Source organism: Platalea leucorodia (assembly GCF_965183815.1).
Source record: "Platalea leucorodia genome assembly, chromosome: 6".
Taxonomy (NCBI): domain Eukaryota; kingdom Metazoa; phylum Chordata; class Aves; order Pelecaniformes; family Threskiornithidae; genus Platalea; species Platalea leucorodia.
In genome coordinates this window covers 74,254,556-74,274,127 of record NC_138828.1, presented here as the reverse complement: position 1 = coordinate 74,274,127, position 19,572 = coordinate 74,254,556, and the positions used below count along the sequence as shown (strand labels likewise).

The 19,572-nt window shown below is 38.2% G+C and overlaps 1 protein-coding gene across 1 annotated transcript in view; it reads right to left on the bottom strand.

The window, feature by feature from the left end:
- The window catches only part of SORCS2 (sortilin related VPS10 domain containing receptor 2), a gene marked incomplete at its 5' end in the record, with an annotated part of 571,875 nt that overhangs the window by 81,953 nt on the left and 470,350 nt on the right, over positions 1–19,572 (bottom strand). The window contains 3 exons of the mRNA XM_082314967.1: positions 3,147–3,236; positions 7,350–7,468; positions 9,622–9,686. Of these exons, the coding sequence (XP_082171093.1) occupies positions 3,147–3,236; positions 7,350–7,468; positions 9,622–9,686 (274 nt within the window). The remainder of the gene's footprint in view (positions 1–3,146; positions 3,237–7,349; positions 7,469–9,621; positions 9,687–19,572) is intronic.

The following is a 19,572-nucleotide window of genomic DNA, read 5'->3' as shown; positions in this document are numbered from 1 at the left end:
ACATCAATAACATTTTGTAATTACTCAGTCTGAAAATGTTCATTCTAGTTTTGTATATAAAATCACCGTGAAGCGCATCTGTGCTGCAAAAGAATAATATCTGAAAAGCCCAGCACTATTCCCTGAGGCTGGAGCCCGGTTTTCTAGCACAGCTCTCCTAATGCTGTTAGACATATCCTTGACCAGCCCATATTATCTTCTGATTCGGCTACAGTTTTCCTTCCCTGTACACAATAACTGCTCAAAAACTCTGGCCATTGAAATGAATCACTTTACAGAGACCACTTGGAAAGAGATTTTTTTGAAGCCTCATTCAGTTCTTTTGAGAAAAATGAAATATAGCCTATTTCAGACCCACTTCATCTCCTAGTTAGGCAGAATCTAATACTTAAAAAAACCCTGAAACTTGGTTCTTTCGAAAGCTATTGTTTTTAATGGAACTTAAAAAACAAATTATCTGTAAATTCTTTCATTCTGTTTATCTCCTACCACCATAAAAGTAGCAACTCCACAGTCACTTGTTCTAGATGTACTCTTAATGTGCCAGTGTCTTTGCTGATATCCTGCTTCTTTGCAAAGTTCATCAGTAATTTGTTTATATGAAGCTTTTCCCTTCTGTTCAAACTGGATTGGAAGATACGTTTCTACTGCACTCTGATGATTCTTACTGAAATATAGTCTGATGAAAAATTTCAGATCTCTGTTCTTATTTACTTCAGTATCTAAAATTTCTGCTGTAATGTGAAGGTACCAAATCACTTAAAAAAAAAAAAAAAAAAAAGTATCTTTTACAGAAGAAGTTAAAATCTCTCATATTCACCACTGTTCTAATGGATGTCTGGCTTCCAGGCCCTCTTAGTGAAATTTTCAGCTCTGTTGTGTGCAGACACCCAAGAAACTTCTCTTGGAGGCATCATCAAAATGCTAAAGAGATACAGTTTATTTCGTTCCACTCATCGGGTACTGCCTGAACTAGGAAGAACACAAAAACATCCTTTTCCAAACGACATAGTCATCCTGTTCCTAGCTTGCTATTGACTCTATCCAAAATGAAACCATTAACTTCTAATTTATTTATTCAGTCAAGCCTGGAGTTAATCTGCTTAGCAAGAAAAAAAAAAAAACAAACAAACCACCAAACAACAAAAAACCCAAGACAAATAAACAAAACTCATATTTTCCAAGACAAAGAATTCAGCATGCAGCACTATTTCAAACAATCCAGACTATATATGACAGAAATACTACTGAGGTATGACAGACATTTTTTGAGTATGTCAGAAATGTACTCAGTAAGAGCACATGCCCAGTAAACTAAGCACTCTTTGCAGATTAATGGATTTTAAGGCTAAAAGTCATGATTAGATCCCTTAGCTTGCTCTCTGCTGTCTTTCCAACCAGACAATTTCCAACAATTATTTCTGCATATTTTATGAGATGCAGGAGGAGCAAATAACTTCTATATGGTTAGAGCACATCTCCCAAAAAGGCACTCAGTTATGATTTGAAAACTTCAAAACCTAGAATATCTGTCACTTTCCTTAGCACTTTTTCAAATACATAATCACCAACACCATTAAGAAGTTGAACTCAGTTTCTAATTTGGATGCATCTGGATTCAGCTCCCAGCTATGGTGGGTCTTTCTCTACTGAAGCGCTTTTTCTCCCCATAAGGAGGCTTCTTCAATCAAGTTGCTTCTTGATCTGCCTTTTTGAAAAACAAATTATACTTTTTTCAGTGTTATTTTTCAATGAGATTGCTGCACTGATCTTGTTTATAGTGTGGTCCTGCAAACACAACACAGGTCATAGTGGACTGCAGAAGAGTAGTAGAAATAAATGACCAGGGAGGACTTACTAAACTGGTTTTGCTGCCGAGGAAAGCTCCATGGAACTGCCCAAGGGCTGCAGTCCCTCAGGGTGGGCACATCTGGCATGTTTTAACATTTAGAACTCGATATTCTCCTGTTGTTTTCCTAATTACAAATTTCCCCAAGAAACATAAAGGCTACATTGAAGGTCTTAATAAATAAATAGCTATTTCCATAGTGCTACTGGGAGCATATCCCAAATAATATCTGAGGATTTGATTTGAGGGTTTTATTAATATGTTGTACATTTAAGACTAGAAGACTACAGACCGCCACTTAGATTGGAAAAAAAAAAAAAAATCAAAGATGAAAAAACAACATTAAACACATTCTTTGCTTTAGAACAATAACAACAAAAGAAAGAAATACATTGTACTCCACTGTCCTTCATTAGATGAGCAGTGAATTAAACCTGTGCATTTCAAGACATGCAAAAAAACCCATGTCCTAGTTCTCTATTAAGTAAGTGACAGAATCACGTAGAATCACATGAAGAGGCAGGAACCTGAGGAGGTCTCTAGACCCACCTCCTGCTAGGAGCAGGGTGAGCTGTGAGGCCAGACCAGGTTAGTCAGGGATTTATCCAGCCGGGTCTTTAAAATCTTTGAGTCATTTTTCTTCAGGACTGTAGAAGCCTTCTAACTATACATAAAGTTATGAAACACATTAAGTGCAGCACAAAAATTCAATTGCATCAGTTAAACCATATGTAAATATCTGCCTGTGCTTTATTGCTAATTTACTATGCAAATATAGAAACCCTGTCACTATAAAAATATGCTAGATTGAAGGAACCTCTCAACAAGCCTTGCCATTCTGTTAAGTAATTAAAGTTCATATTGGGATTTTTTAATGAAATAGAGCACCATCAACTGGTAAAATTCTCTTATATTACTATTCATGCTTATACCAGAAAGCACCATGTAGAATTAAACTGTAATTGATTCTTGAAAGAACACTCGCTCAGTATCATTACATTGCCATTGGGTGTGTAGCACTGCTTCATGGAAGCAAAGCTCAAAAACTGTTGTGGTAACTGATGACAAATAAGCTATTGTATGTTCTTGCCTTCTTTGGTTTACGAGCTACTACATACCTAGAATAAAAATAGAAACAGTAGGGTAAGAATATACCACAAATGGGATTCAGCAATCCTTACAAAGAGAAATTGTGATCTCAGAATAATGAGGTTTAAAAGAGAAAAGAACATAACTAGTTTAGGTAGAAAGAGAAGATGACAAATATATAAATAGAAAGAAAAATGTGTATACTTACTTTTGGCAATGCGTATTTTGGCAACTTCATCTGTACAAAGCCATTGCGACGGTAAGACACATAATACTTGGTCCGATTTGCTGATGTTGTCTATACAAAGGAAAAACAGAACTCTGTGATAGTTTATCTTAAATCTAGAGTCTGAAATAGAAGACTTTTTTTTTTCTTTTTAACTTGCGACTGAAATACATAGCTATTACTTTTATTGTATTTGATTAATTTGCAGAGTGTACTCCTAAAAGAATAAATCACAAGTTGTGACAAAATAGACTCCAAATAGACTCAAACTCTTCTGCTCTCCCTCTCTTTAGGAAGAAAAAAAAGTGATTTAATTCCCTCTTTTGCCATTTCAGCTGTCTTGGGTGATACCTGAGACTTCAGCATCTCACTGTCCCCAGTCCTTATTGATCTCTCTGTACCCATTGGCCTCCCACATTTCCGTCCTTTCGTAGAAACCCAGGCTGCAGCACCCTCCAGGTAAGAGGTAGGGAGGAGGTACGCTGGCCATGAACACCAGGTACCTCAAGGGGAGGCGGTACTCCAACAGTGCTATACAAAGCAGAGCAATAAAGGCTAAATAAATCATGCTAACATTATGTAAAGCGTTTGCTATATTTGACTAATATTTTCTATACAGCATAAAACATTTCCCAGTGCAAGATGCTGATGTGCCACATGGAGGATGCACATAATGATGCAATTCTGAATCCATTGGTCGGTCAGTTTGAAAGTCAGCGATATGTCCTGAAGACACAATTATATGCTTAAATAGAGAGGTAAAACACATGTTTCAACTGCTTGCACGTGTGGAACTGAAGACAGATTAGGTTTTATGTAAAATACTTGGGGGCTTATGAAGATTTTCACTAAAGAAAGCCAACAGAAATGCGCATTGAAAGGAATACTGTTGTATGACTATTACCCAGTAGCCCCTTTCTCCTCTTTGGAATAGCAGATACACTGGTCATTTTGAGACTTTTACCTTTTTCACAAAAAAATCCAACGCAAATATTATTCCAAAGTACCAAAAGGAAGATTTTAAATAAACATTGATGAAAATACTCAACTAACAGCTTCCCTAGGTTTTTCTAGTCAGAAACATAACGCCAAAATCTGTCCTAGTATATTAAATCGGCACGTTTCCAACAAAGCCTCCTGAGCACCATCAGATGAGATTAACAAAGGTTTTAGCCTTTGGTAAATAATATTTCACATTTTTTTCCACCTTTTTTTTTCCCTCCAGAAGATCAGTTAGGTAACGGCTATTCAGTTGTTTTGACTAAGTTTATAAAGGGTGGCTGCTTTGCAGGAATGGACTGGTCAAAAAAGAAAATGGAAGAAGTGAAATGAAACGTCCAAAATTTTTCTCTGGTTGTCCATGACAAATCAGATTGTGGAACAGAAGCACAGACAGACTCATCTTCTTTCTTTGACTTTAAAATCCATTTAAAATCCTACCACAATCTCACTTCTTTTCTCCTCAATGTTTGTGTTTAAAAAGGGAACCTGATTTGGAAGACAGCCTATCCTGACGCATGCAAAGTTGCCTTGGCTTGGTAAAAATAGAGTTGATGCATGACAGCAGGTCCACCTGCCTGAATATTTTAAAGACATCAATGTATTTAATATTGTAATAATTTTCATTCTTTCTTTAAACCAAATTCCTTTTTTTGCGGTAGAAAGAACGTGATGCCCTTTAGGAATGTGATTTGTTAAATGCTGGATTAAACCAAAAACCTCACCGCTTATTTAATTAGTGTTAATTACCAGTCTTATCCATCTTTTCACAGCCTTCTTGTTCATTATGCATTTTTTTCATGTCACTCATTTTAAATGACTGAAGATGATGCAAGGCAGCAGAGAATTGGAGTTGAAGCAGCTAGTTGTGTCAAGCCTCACTGACATTAAAGGCTGGTCTACGCTTAAAAAGTGTTGAAACTTCAATCCTCCTACTAAAATCACCTCTGAAATTGACTGTCAGTGCAAACTGGAAAAGAAATGACTATTAGAAAGTTCCCGATCTTCGTGGATACAGACATACTAAAGAAATGGGGTTGAGATATCACTCTAAGATGGTAAGTCTGAGATTTGGGCCAGGATTAGCAGTGCAGACTTGCAACACTGATTCACAGCTGCACAGCTCAGGGGATGTGAGTGATGTCAGAGGCAATAAGAGAGTCTCAAACTCTCCTCTCTTTTTGCACAGGTAATTTTGTCCCATCTTCTTTCTGACAGATATTGCTGTGATATTAAGAGGAGTCCCTGATCTGATTCTAACTTACATAGCAATATTGTAACTTATATAGCAATATTTCAGTCTTGTGATAAAAGAATTTCCACATGGTTTCAAAAGTATGCTGTTTCTCAGATGTGCAGCTGCTGTGTGGTGAGTAGCGTCCTGCACCACACCTCAGGGCTGGCTGCGCTTCAGATGTGACTATAGGATCCCAGAGTTATCTTCTATCCTCCAGTAATATAGATATGGCTAACTGTAAACCAATGTAGCAATAAGAGAGATTTATATTACATACTGCGATTTACTGCAGGTAAGTCTGAAAAGAAAAGACTGAAGATATTTCCCCTTTATGTGGAATACATGCACATCTCATCTACTGGCATTGACATCTCTCAAATCTACAGAGACTACGTTACCAATAGCATCATTTTGCTAGCAGCAACTGTCTATTATTTTGTGTGTACGTTTCCAGGTTGCATTTCCATTTTGTGTCTGCCCACGACTGGCATGAGATAGAATAACAGCAGCTCAAGAGGCATTTATACACAACGTCCAGCAAAACAAAATGCTTGAAGTGGAAGCAGCCAGTTTTTTGCTGAGCACAGCAGTCTGGAAGTTCATGTGGTGAGAAGCACTTCTCACCGTCTACACACTGTGAAATGGATTTTAGAGTGTGCCTGGGGGGAGCCACAGATAATAATACCTTTGAGCACAACGAGTGTCATGAGTTCTAGACCTGAGCTGAAAAATGCCTACTTGAATTCAAAAGTTCTCTCCCAAATCCATTTTGCTGTTTCTTTATGGTGCTAATGTTCTAAGCCATGCAGGCCCTTGAAACCGCTGTGCCAAACAAGAGGACAGATCTTTTGTGTCTCTGTTAATTTACAAATCCTTTTGGAATAAACAGCCACAAGGGACAAAAGCTGCAAAGAAGTCAATCCGATGTACATCAAGGCAGTGGTGGGGAGACCTATCCTTGCCACGATATTGCTTTCCTACAAAGGTCAATAAATAGACAAGCAAATCATATCAAAGTAAGGGAAAAATGATAGCCAACCACTGCTACAAAGTACAAGCAACTTCCCTAGTAAAAACTTAAAAAACAGGGAGGACATAACTATTTTTTGAGAAGTTTGCAGCTCTGATAGATTCAAATCACACTCAGTCCCAAGCACATAAAATGAAATTTTCAAGTGTGCCTGAGCTGTGCTGGTGCCATAAGGCTGACGGAGTTCCAGCCCAGGTTTCTGCACACAGGTCTTGTAGTTTGGGAATGAAATAACCCCAACATAATTTGGACCATCACAAGTTGCAGACGTCGCACTTAGGGACATGGTTTAGTGGTAGACTTGGCAGTGTTACGTTTACGGTTGGACTTGATGATCTTAAGGGTCTTTTCCAACCTAAATGATTCTATTCTAAGTTACTCCAAGCTCCCCAGCTATAGCCATTTCACCCTTACGCTTCCTAAGTGCAGCCATACAAATTCTTTCCTGGCAAAACCTCTTCAGAGAAGAATCCATATGAAGAAGCTGCACCAGTACTGTGTCAGTGGCTTTCCTTGGATGCTCTTCTTAGAGAACTTTTATGTGCTATGGAGGTACTGGAAAGGACCCAGAAGAGGTTGTATGCATAACAACAAGAGTTGCATTTTGCCTAACATGCAAGAGTATTTATAAAAAGTAACTTCGAACCACAAAATCCACTTGAAAATTTTCATATAGTTAAAACTAGGTCAGTGATAAATTAAAATCAACCATATAAATAGGCAACAGGTTGCACAAATTAAAGATACATTGTTTTTTTTGACTGATAAAGGAATGCTTTGTTCCATGTAAAAATTCATAAATCATCATTCATACTCTGGAACAGGTTTCTCAATGCTCCTAAACTACAGTGTTGCTACACTGCTTAAAATTTTAGTTTTAAATTTGAAAATGGGCTGTCTCTCCAGAAAGTGGCAGTACCTGAAGAAATATGTAGTCATCCTGCACAGTCAGGGAATCCCGATCAGTGCCACCAGCAAACTGGACTGTCATTGCCTTATCAGAACAATTTTGAATCTGGCAAGTGATGTAGCGATAACCTGAGGGAAGAGAGACAGAAACATATGACAGGGCTATCAAGGGAAAAAGAAGCAAGCAGTATAAAATGTTATTCATGTAGGAAAAGCACTGCCTTTGCGAGGTGAGTTAGTTGTAAAATTATTATATTAAACCCTCATACAAGAGTTTTTCAATCTCCAATGTACTGAGAATATATTAACTGCTTACAGTTCAGATCATTCCCGTGAGGCAGCCTGTTATTATCCAAATTCTGCTGGTCCAGAGAGATTAGGGGTTAGATGAATGAGACATTCATGGGTGGGGATAACAGAAGGAGCCTCTTTTCTCACTTAACCCATGCACAGAGCAGAGTTATTCACTTGGAGAAATGGCAGCCCGACACAACATAACTGAAATCAATAGATCAACCCCAGTATAAAATTGTGATGAGCAAGAAGAGAATCTGACTCCATTTAATAGACAGCGCACAGAATTTTAAAGGCTATTTTGAAAGCTCTGTAGGAAAGTTAAGACACACTATTAACACACTATTGGAACTGCTCTGTTGGGGCAGGACTTATATATTCAGAGTTAATACCTTGCTAAAAACCCTGGACTGATTTATATCAGTGGAGGCTATGGCCTCTCTCTTCCTCTCCCATTAGCAATGAGCAAGGAAGATCCTCTCTGCCTGGGCTGTCAGAACAGCATCGCTGCATCTTTGATGCAATCTGCTCTTATCAGAGAGACGATAATCGTATTTTACACCAACTGTGGCCCAAGGACCTTCTCTTGGATTCAGGTCCTTGTACAGCTCACCCTTCCTCACAAGCTTTTGAGCACAAAGTACTTGAGTGACTTTCCCAAGTGCAGTGAGAAAAATGATACATATACAATCCTGTGTCCAGAGGACTAATTCTCCCCACGCTCCAGATACAGTATGAAAGAGCAAATAATGCACCCCGTGCGCATCCTTCATTCCTTTTGCAGCGTGATAGGAAATGCATTCCACACTTTATGACTTTCAATTAAAAAAGGCCCAACCAATATACTAGATACAAATATTTGTTTTAAAATCTGGATCTGTTTAAGAGGCAGTTAGAGTCAATCCAAGTTCTCTTGCTTATGTCCAAATCATCACCACAAGGATATTTGAGCAAGCACAGCAACGGGCCATAGAAAAGTCTTGCAGCTATTCATAATTCACATGACAAGTATTATAGTTCTTCATCAGACAGACAGTACAAAGATGCTGCTTCCACTAAAATCAATGGCAATGTTTGTACTGACCATAAGTGCACATAGTTTTTTTGAGAACTCAGCCAAGAGATATTTCATGAGAGTTTTTCTTTTTCTGCCGTTTCTATTAAATAAAAAAAATTCTTCCCATCCAACTCCTGAAGAATATTCTTACACTGTCACTAAACAGAGCAATTGATGGGGCTGTATAGGGCTCACCAAGTCTCAGAAATCTCACTGCTAAAAGACTTAGAAACTTTGTCATCCAGATTTTAAGATGGTAACTGATTTTTTTAATAGGGCTGAAATGAAGAAAAGCTACTGGGTCAGGGAAAGTAAAACTGTGTGTTCTTTACAACTCATTTTTAAGACTGCACAGGAACTTAGATGATCTGATTCAAGGAATTAAATTATCTTTCAAGAGTAAAATTTGTAATGAGAAACTATACAAGCTTTTGGAATCATGGTGACTAGTACAGCACATCCTGAATGCCAACCTGCTTTTTCGTTTATTTTCTCTTTGAAGTCTCAAAGTATACTGGATGAAGAAATTCTGGGAGACGGTGGTTAGTGCAGTAGGACTGACATATGCAACGATTTACTTTAACAGACACTTACCCAGCACTAACATTGCATTGCCAGTTTTATTTGTGAATCAGGAAAAAATGTTCAATGTTTAACTGCCAGAATAAATTACACTATTAATGGACATTTTCAATGGAGCATAGCATCTTGACATCAATTCATCTCAGAGCAGAAAACAAGTAAATTTTAAATTATACTATATTTTTATATAACAGGACAGCTTTGCTGACTACAGATAAACAGAGAAAGAATCTGACTTGCACAATTTCTCTTCTGACTAGTTTTAAAAACAATCCAAAAAGTACTCTCTAAAACAAAGAGAAATGGTTATACACTAGAGTATCAATTGATAACATTTCCATTTGCATACCTCCACTGGGGTCCTGGATTTCCATATGAACTAAATCAGGGTCTCCATCAACTCCAGCAACAGCCCTGAGAACATAACATAATCAAGTTATGCAGAGCCAGCAACAGAATAATAATTATGTGGATGAAAGAAAACAGAGGATTTCATACTAACCACCTTTAATATTCTAGCTAGGAAATAAAAAAAGACCAAACAAACAACCATTTATAATGTCCTATTACTAACATCTAGATAGAAACTATTTTTTCTGTACTTGACATTATGTTTTTCTTAAATTTCTTTAGAATCTCTTTTACTAAAATATGCATACAAATAGGATCAATTGGAGAAAAGAACAGAAATAGGTATTGGAAATTGGAAATTAATTTACAGAATTTACAGAAATTGGAAACAAAACTTCATAATCATAAATTAATATATATATTGATATATATACATGCACACAGATATGTACACACTCACATGCACTGGCAAGCGCTAGAGCATCTTTTTACAATTACATTTGATATTTGAGACTACAAGGCAGATTTAGTGCTAAAAGACTTAGATTCCATTCTTATTAGAAATATCTTAAACTTGACACACGGCTTCCATAACAAATTAATATATCTCTTTGGTTAGTATATTAAAGAGAAGAGTAGATTCTGCATTGACAAAGGAAAAAAGTGAAGAATAATTTTGAGAAGAATATCCTGAGAAGGAAATTCAGTCAGAATTGATCAAGGTGCAGTTTAACTTTGAAAAGGTGTAATGGGAATACAGGCTGTTTTTCTCTTAATATCTCCCATGTCAAATATGCTCTGCCAAAAGATGAGTTTTCTACCCTCAGGGCTTCCATCCCAATGGCAGCCCCAGCTGCGCTTTTTTCTGGCCATTCCATCGTCATTAGTCAGGCAGATTCTGCAGAGAAAGCTTTGAGCTGACAGTTGTGCTGCCACTAAGCGAAGCAGAATCCGGCCCCACTCCCATAACTACATCGCTCTTCACAAGGCTCTTCACTGGCACAGTAAGTGTCCATTGAGTCAGCAGATATGAGTTTGAAGACATGCAAAGGAGATAAATTGAGTGATAAAGTGCAGCTGGATGCAGATATTTAAAAAAGCCCATTAAAATACTTAAGAGAAAATGATCATTTTGATACAATTATTAATAATCAAATGCAATAAAACTATACTTTGGATTGAAATTACATCATTGTTTAATGATTTTAATAGCATTGATTTATGAGGAGCGGTTAAAACTCAGACTCAGTAATTGGTGGTTCCTTGGGAATGCAGGCCAGGGGGAAGAGACTGGATGATTTCCCCTGCTGCATAACAACCAGAAATAATCACATATGCTGTTCTTCCCTAATAAAATAAATGATCAGTCTGAAGAAGGAAGGGAAGAGGGAGGGATGAGGCCCGCCAAGCCATGAGATGTGAAGGACACTTCTAGTGGGAATATTTTAGTAAATACATGGAAAAATCTTGCATTTACTAAGAAACCAATCTCTGAAACACAAACTATTCTGGCACTTCGGAGGCAACACATTAAGTCAGAGAAGATGTTACATTCATTGAGGTCTGATAAGAATATATCTGAGCAGAGGAAAGGGATCTGTGAACTTTTTTGCTGTGTGCACTGTATCTATTTTTCTAGATACTCACAACACACCACATCAAACCTGCTATCAACTCTGCAGTCAGCTTTTTGAAGGAAGAAAATGATGTTTGTTGAATATTTTACTTTTTATGCTGGACCTCATTCAGCTGAACCACAAACTAACAGGAACTAACAGCTGGAAATTTTCTGAGGCTCAGCCTGACATGCTGATTGGCATCAATAATGCAAAAACAGTTTTGGGGTACTTTTGAAACAACTTCTTATACCTATAATTTATCACACACGATTTCACAAGCACAGTTTGAGCTATTTGTCAATACCTTTACCTTCTCATATTTCTTTCAGCAACTCAGAAGTGACAGTGATCTCATGTCTATCATGTTTCTCCTAACAGTGGCAGCTGGCGTAAGTAGCCTCTAATCTCATTTCCAATGTAATCTTTTAGTGCAGGAGGTTGTAACTGATCTGTTTTAATGAACACTGCAAGGACACAGAAAATAAAAGTTTCCAACCCAAACTACTTTTCTCCTTTAGACTTTTGAGTAGATGTGAATAAATCACAAGGAAGGGATTTTTTAACCCAGCCAGGAAAAAGTAATACCTCTTTCCCCTTGAAGTTCAGAAGTTTCCCCTGCTCCCCCTTTTAAAACCATCCTTCATTACACAGGAGAACAGTTACTTTCAAAGGGTAAGTCCTCTCTTCCTAAACCAGCTGGATCACCTCCCACAGTGTCCACTGACTATGAAGAAGGTTTAGGATGACAGCTGCACGCTGCAGTTTGACAAGCATTTCTCCTCATTGCTCTACCAGATTAAGCCACCCCATTCTGTGTCCCCAGTCTTGCCTCTCTTTCACTGCCTCAGACACCCCATTGAACTTGCCAAGTCCCAGCGCTGGGAATTGTCTAATTTAAAGGTAACCCTACAAAGATGGAAGCCACAAGGCTGCCAAAAGAAATGATTATTAAGCTACCTGTAGATTCCCAACTTTAGACAAGTCTAACAGGTGAGATGCACCCTTTAAGTGCAGAGTTTATCCATACTGAAAGGCACGAATTAGGTAAGCGGAATATTTCAAAAATATTTTATGTTTTTCATTACTGTAATTGTACAGATGAACTATAACAGCAGAGACTCTGTTTACTCACTGCAGATGTTACACCCTCAAAGTCTACTTTTGAATGTCAGCTATAGAGAAGGGTTTCCCAACTCTGAAGTCTCTTTATCCAGCCTTACAAACACTTAGAAATAGTCCTTTCTTTTTTTATTGAAAAAAAGACCCCATCAATTATGGCTGCTAAGAAAATCTTCAGAATGGAGTATAACTAATGCAGAGAACTTGAAGCTATATCCCTGAAGAATAAACTAATCTACTCATTTCAGTGGATTCCTATGCCAACAGTACTTTAAAAAGCAATACTGTTATTTCACTTGTGCTTAACTCATGTACCAAAAGAAAGTATCATACAGTGCAGGCTAAACACAGTCTAGGTCCCTCTGCCCATGCAATATAGCGTTCTTAAAGTGATGGGCAAAAAATGTAAATACAGGAACGCATACAGTAAATTATTCACTTAAAAGGAAGGCTCAATTATATTTTTTTTTCACATTGAAGGAGAAATGTAAAAATGTCAGACTTTTTTTTTTTTTACATTGTCATTTACAAACTTAATACTACCACGATGTAAATGCATTGTATCAGTGTGAGGATTGTGCCCACACATATGTTTTTTTTTCTAAAAAAACAGTTTACTGTTCCTCAGCTGGCTTTAGAATAGGACCTCTGCCATCTTATAATGCACAGACACAATGGAGCCTGATAATACAGCAGCTTCTTCCTTTTTAGTTGACATTTCAGCACCAGTTTCCCTCCCCCTGCCCCCCCTCCCCCCCAATAGAACAAGCATTTTCTCAGGAACTATCTGTTTTTCTCAATTTCAGCAGGGTTTTTGGTTTGGTTCAGTTAGAATTCCCCCACTTTTCTTCTCACAGTAGTTTGCAATTAAAATGTTCATATCTCAGCAATTTGGGACCATTTCTTTGTTTATTTGTTTTACTTGGGTAAAGGAGGGCTCACCACTGAATTTAGGGTTTTCTGGTTTGGGTTGTTCTAGTGTTTTACATTCAATCATTAATATTTCCACTGAAAATTCAGACTAACTTTAACTTTTAGATCAGACAAATCTTCCTCTAGGAAAAGAAATCTCTCTTGACCAAGTATACCATGGATAAAGCAAGTGCAACACCCTAGCACTTCAGATCACCTAACAGGGTGGTTACAAAACTTTGGAATTAAAACAGCCCGACTTGATTGTAGGGTGGTGTAAACACAGGCAGCCTCAATATGCTTCTTCCCTTTCCTGTAAACACAAGTTCCCATCATCTCCCTTGTGCTTGTTTGACACGCCTCTTGGGAAAAGTAATCCAGCAGAATGTCATTTGGGGACTTTTTGGAGGGATTAGTTTTCTGTTTCTTAAATAACCGGATCATGCCGGCAGTCGTGCACCAAACCTGTGGAAGAAAAGTAGCAAGATAGCCCCTTTTGGTGGTGCAATGAGAGGAAAATGCCTCAGCGCTGGTGCAGCCTTTGCACAATGTTTAACCTTGTTTACGTCGTAAAGCTGCACCTAATAAAATGCAACAAGAAGTAGAGGGAAATCAGGGTACCTTTGTTTCCATATACACACAATGCAGGCCTGAATTTGGTCTCTTGAGGGACACTAGAGCCCTTTCTTATGCATATGGTCTTTCAGACTTTCAGGGACATTCTCCTGGAAGATCAGCTGTTGTATGACCTCATTCTTCACATCTCTGCATTAGTACTCGGCCAGATAATTCCACTGCCTTTAACAGCATTACATCAGCATAAATATGGTGCGAAGGAGGGGACTAACAAGCCTTCTGCATCTACCTTGGTCTGTGTATAATATATACTCCATGATACACCCATTAGGTATTTTATACTTTTAAATAACAATGCTGAAATTCTAAGAAGTTAGAATTCTCTGTTAAGAATTCTAATTATCAGACCTTTAAAAATCAGGCATTATTTTAATAATAATTTTGCTTTTATTCAGCTACCTCTCTTCACAAACTGCACCAGTATCTTCTTACTGCACTAGCATACAATATCAGAAAAACACCAATGCTCACCTGGAATATGATATTTATGTTATATATGTGAATAAATTTACCACTGACATGTAACACTACACATCTCAAAATGTGAAACATAAGCATCAGTCCCTTACACGATAATTATGATTTTATATTTTACTTCAAACAGGAAATGATTCTTTGTTTCCAGTAGTCTGAGCTCATTTTGTAGGCAAGCAGTTGTCTGCAAACACTAATCAAGTGGAGTCTGCTACGGACATGCATCTTCTCTACCTCCTATGGATCCCTTCATTGTTAAATATTTGATGCAGTTCACTTGGGTGCGTATTAATGAAGAGACACCTTCAAATATGACATTCAAAACCAAATCTAAACGAACCTGCTCACTGATGTGCAGGAGCCTCCAATCAAAGGCCATCTGAAAACGTGCCAGTCTCCTCAGTCTGCCCCTTTCATAATCTCTGAATACAAAGTTTATGCAAAAGGTAACAAGTTCCCAGTTTATATTGATTAATTTCCAGTAATTCACCTTATTGGTTTAAGGGCACTACCTTGCTTAGAAAGCAAGTCAAAAGCATGCATACATTTTCACTGAGTAGCTTAAAATGGTATTGAGTCCTGGCAATGTGGTTACTCAGGAAGAAAAAAACCTATGATTTGATTCATAGAAGCTAAAAATACATTTGATTATGACTGATTTCAGGCTTTGCATTCTTCACATCGGCATTGAAAGATGGACCTTCAATGATTCAGCCAATGCCTTACACAGCCAAATGTGTGCTGCTACTTATTTACTCCCTATGTTTAAAAGCTTTTTAACAAAAACAATTTTCTCGCTGCCTTTATCCGAATAGCATAGTTGAAGCGGTTTGTCATTGCTGTGGGTTGAGCTTGGCTGGCCACTAGGTGCCCAGCAAGCTACTCTGTCACTCCCCCTTCTTGACAGGACAGGGGGAGAAAATAAGATGAAAAGCTTGTGGGTCGACATAAGGACATTTCTCACCAACTACTGTCACAGGCAAAACAGACTTGACTCAGGGAAGATTAATTTAATTTCTTGCCAATTAATAACAGAGTGGTATGAGAAAAAAAACCCCAAAACTAAAAAAAAACCCTTCTTGTCAGACTCAGGTTCATTCCTTGACTCTTCTACCTCCTCCCACTGAACGGTGCACGGGGATGGGGAATGGGGGTTGCAGTCAGTTCATCACACGTTGTCTCTGCCGCTCCTTCCTCCTCAGGGGGAGGACTCCTCACACTCTTCCCCTGCTCCAGCCTGGGAACTTCTCCAATGTGACTCCTTCCCATGGGATGCAGTTCTTCACAAACTGCTCCAGCGTGGGTCCCTTCCATGGTGTGCAGTCCTTCAGGAACAGACTGCTCCAGCGTGGGTCCCCCGCGGGGTCACAAGTCCTGCCAGCAAACCTGCTCCAGCCTGGGCTCCTCTCTCCACGGGGCCACAGCTCCTGCCAGGACCCTGCTCCAGTGTGGGCTTCCCACGGGGTCACAGACTCCTTCGGGCATCCACCTGCTCTGGCCTGGGGTCCTCCAGGGCTGCAGGTGGATATCTGCCCCACCATTAACCTCCACAGGCTGCAGGGGGACAGCCTGCCTCACCATGGGCTTTTGCAGGGGAATCTCTGCTCCGGCACCTGGAGCACCTCTTCCCCCTCCTTCATCACTGACCTCAGTGTCTGCAGAGTTTTTCCTCTCACATATTCTCACTCCTCTCTCACATCTGCTGTTGTGCATCTTTTTTACCCTTTCTTAAATATGTTATCACAGAGGTGTTAGCACCGTCACTCATGGGCTCATCTTTGGCCAGCAGCGGGTCTGTCTTGGAGCCAGCTGGAACTGGCTCTGTCCACCATGCAGGCAGCTCCTGGTCTCTTCTCATGGAAGTCCTGAATGCCTCTGCTACCAAACTTTGCCACATAAACCCAATACAGTCATACACATCACCACACAGATAGAAATAGAAACAAATACCATCCCAAGTGATGAAGTCAAATGTAAGAATGGCTTCCCACACAGACTCTTGGCTTCCCACACAAGAGCCTTTCACACAAAATTCAATGTTAAAGGCTCAATGAAATCCTCTTTGCATTTCTCTCTCCCCTTCAGGGCATATCATCTCTGAATTCCCCTCTTTCACCTGACACTTGAATAGCCAGGAACTCACTACACTTGGCAGTAATGGGATGGCTGTGATTGATTACTCCTGTGGGATTTCATGATGAGAACAGAACTTCAGTCCCCTGAGAACAACTGCTCTACCCAAATAAACTCATCATTTTTTGTTTGTATGTTCTCACCTCTCATGAAAATGGAGAACCTATAGCTAAAAATAACAGCGACAGATACCCATAGCGTAGGATCCACATGTCCTAGTGAGTTGAGGAGAAAGCATTTCTAAGGCTCTAGACACAGTCATAATGAAAATGTGCTGGGCTTGATTCTCTGGTAATTACTGATTCATGACTTACTGTCCTGGGGTACATTTGTGTTGGTGTAGACAGCTGATTCACAATCTATTCTTCACTTATGTATTATTAAGCTCTATTTTGGGAAGTCAAAAGAAACTTCACTGATGCATAAGCCTTGGGGACTGAGAAGAATAGCAGCAGAGCTGGAGGAATCCCAAACTGCACTACTCTCTTCTTCTCAATGATTGCCACATAATACACCATTCTTTTTTTAAAATGGGCTTGATATATAAAACCAATTACATACCATGTGGTGTGTGGGTGTTTAATGTTTGGCTGGGATAGGTCATATAATTCTATTTCTAAAGCAATCTCTTTGCATTCCCTCCTACAAATACTCCAAGAACTAGAAAAAATACTTATGCAGGTTGGGTACTATAACATCCCTTAAACAGAAATTATTACATTGGGGCAGTACTGCATGGCCAGTTGCAGATAATATGCAGCAGTAAAACTGGTCACAGTTTTCAAATAATCAAAGCTTCTTAATTTTAAAGCACAAGAATTTGCTCAAAATAAAACTTTTCACATTAAAAAAGGGGAAATTTGAATCTTCCTAGCTAGTATTTGTACAGAAACATTTATTTTCTAAATGTTGTTATAAAATGAAATTTTGTTTTGAATTACAGTGTGACTTAGTATTTCATTTTATTAAATGATTTTGCTTTGAAAAATTAAAAGAAGCTTTTCAATGAACAATGTCAGTGCATTTATTTTCAGTATTCCCGTATTTTCTGAACAGGTTTTTTTCTATATTTTGATTTTTTTCATTTCAACTTGAATGAGAAAAAAAATCAAAGAAAAAGTAATTTCTGCAATTCATCTGTTTTGCAACCATCTTTACATCTAGCTACCGCTCTTTTGTTCTTAGAATAGAATATTTTCAGTTGGAGGGGACCTACAACAACCATCTAGTCCAACTGCCTGGCCACTTCAGGGCTGACCAAAAGTTAAAGCGTGTTGTCAAGTGCATTGTCTAAATGCCTCTTAAACACTGACAGGCTTGGGGCATTGACCACCTCTCTAGGAAGCCTGTTTTGCATCCTAAGAGGCTAAGAAAAGACAAACTGCTATGAAGGATTAGTTAACTTTCCTTTCCAAAAGAATAAATGAAACAAATTGGGAAAATGGCTGGGAGTGGGTAAGACAATGCCACACTATATCACAGATGGGAAGAAAATATTCTGTGCTCCTAAAATAGAGATGGTAGTGTACACTTTCCACCGATACCAATAATCTTTCCATTAGTTCCACTATCATGAAAGACCAAATTCCATACATTAAATCTGCAAAGAAATTTAAGGGATGGTCCAGAACACTTGAAAAGCAAATAAAGCCTAGCAGATTATTTTAATATATTCCTCATAAACCTACAGTATAAGATCTGAACATAAATAGTTTAAAATACTCAGTCCCTACTGACCTTCCCTTAATATAAATACATAAGATATCCCGTTAAATTAATTGCATTTAGATTTTCATCGAGTAAAGAAAAAAATGCTTCTTCAGGAAATGCATGAAGATCTGGCTGCTGACGGAGGCACAGGAAAAAAATTGTTTGTACAAAGCACAGGAAAATATTATGACTGATAATATTTGTAGTTACCAGGCTGAAATAAAAATCTCAGGCTATACTATCAACCTCAGTGGCAAAGCTCAACTGAAACCAAAGACGAAACATCTGCTAAAGATCTGCCCAGTGAAATGTTCCTGGCACAACCAGCCAGCATCAGCAGGACACATACCCTCATTTATAGTGAGATGTACAATTAGTTTGAATTAATTTCACCTATCTTTAACACATCAGATGTTATATATTGCCAAGAAAACAATACTGAACTTAGTGTCCTAATAGTCAAAGTATGACAAAGCCTATATTATTCTTACATCTGTTGAAAACTACACAAATACGTATTTCTATCTAGCACTCAGATAACTTAGGTGATGAAGGCCATAAAGTAGTGGAAAGTTTCATGTAACGACAGAGTAACTCCCGCTGGAAGGCCATCAGGTCCAACCCTCCACTCACACCAGATTCTTAATATATTACAATGTCCTATATGATATTAGAAGTAAAACATATTTCTATGGAAGTTTAAGAGAAGGATCATTTGGTACTGATGAGGCACTAAACTTCTGCTCCAAATCCATGCTGTTGCTGGCTGATACAGTTCTTGAGAGAAATCAGAATGGTCTATGTAGAGAAAAGGGGAAAACAAAAAGCTAGAAAATATTTCCAATCGTTACAAACATACAGACTCTTATAATTTATTATTTTTATCTGAGAGGAATGTGATGTTTATGAACAACTATGACTTTGAAGTACTACATGGGAGTTATTCCTATCAAAGCTCCAGGACACTTCCCCAATTGTGTCTGAATGATATAAGGGAACATAAGGATTCTGAAACACAGCAAAATACGGACTTAATATTAAACACGCACTTGCTGTCTTTAATTCTTACATACAAAAAAAAATGACAGATTGAGTCAGAGCAAAAACTGACACATATTTCAGTGGTATGCTACATTTTTCATAATTTAAGTGTGCTAAAATAAGAAAAACATCATTAAACAAGTCTGCAAGAGAGAGGATTTCACTGTTCTTTCTTACCTTTTAGTGACTTTGACGGTTTTCAGACCTGATACATTTGAAAAATTTCTTTGATTAAAGACAGAGCAACACATGCCCTCCTGATTTACACCCTGTATAGTCTTGCTAAGGAAAAATCAGTTATAAGG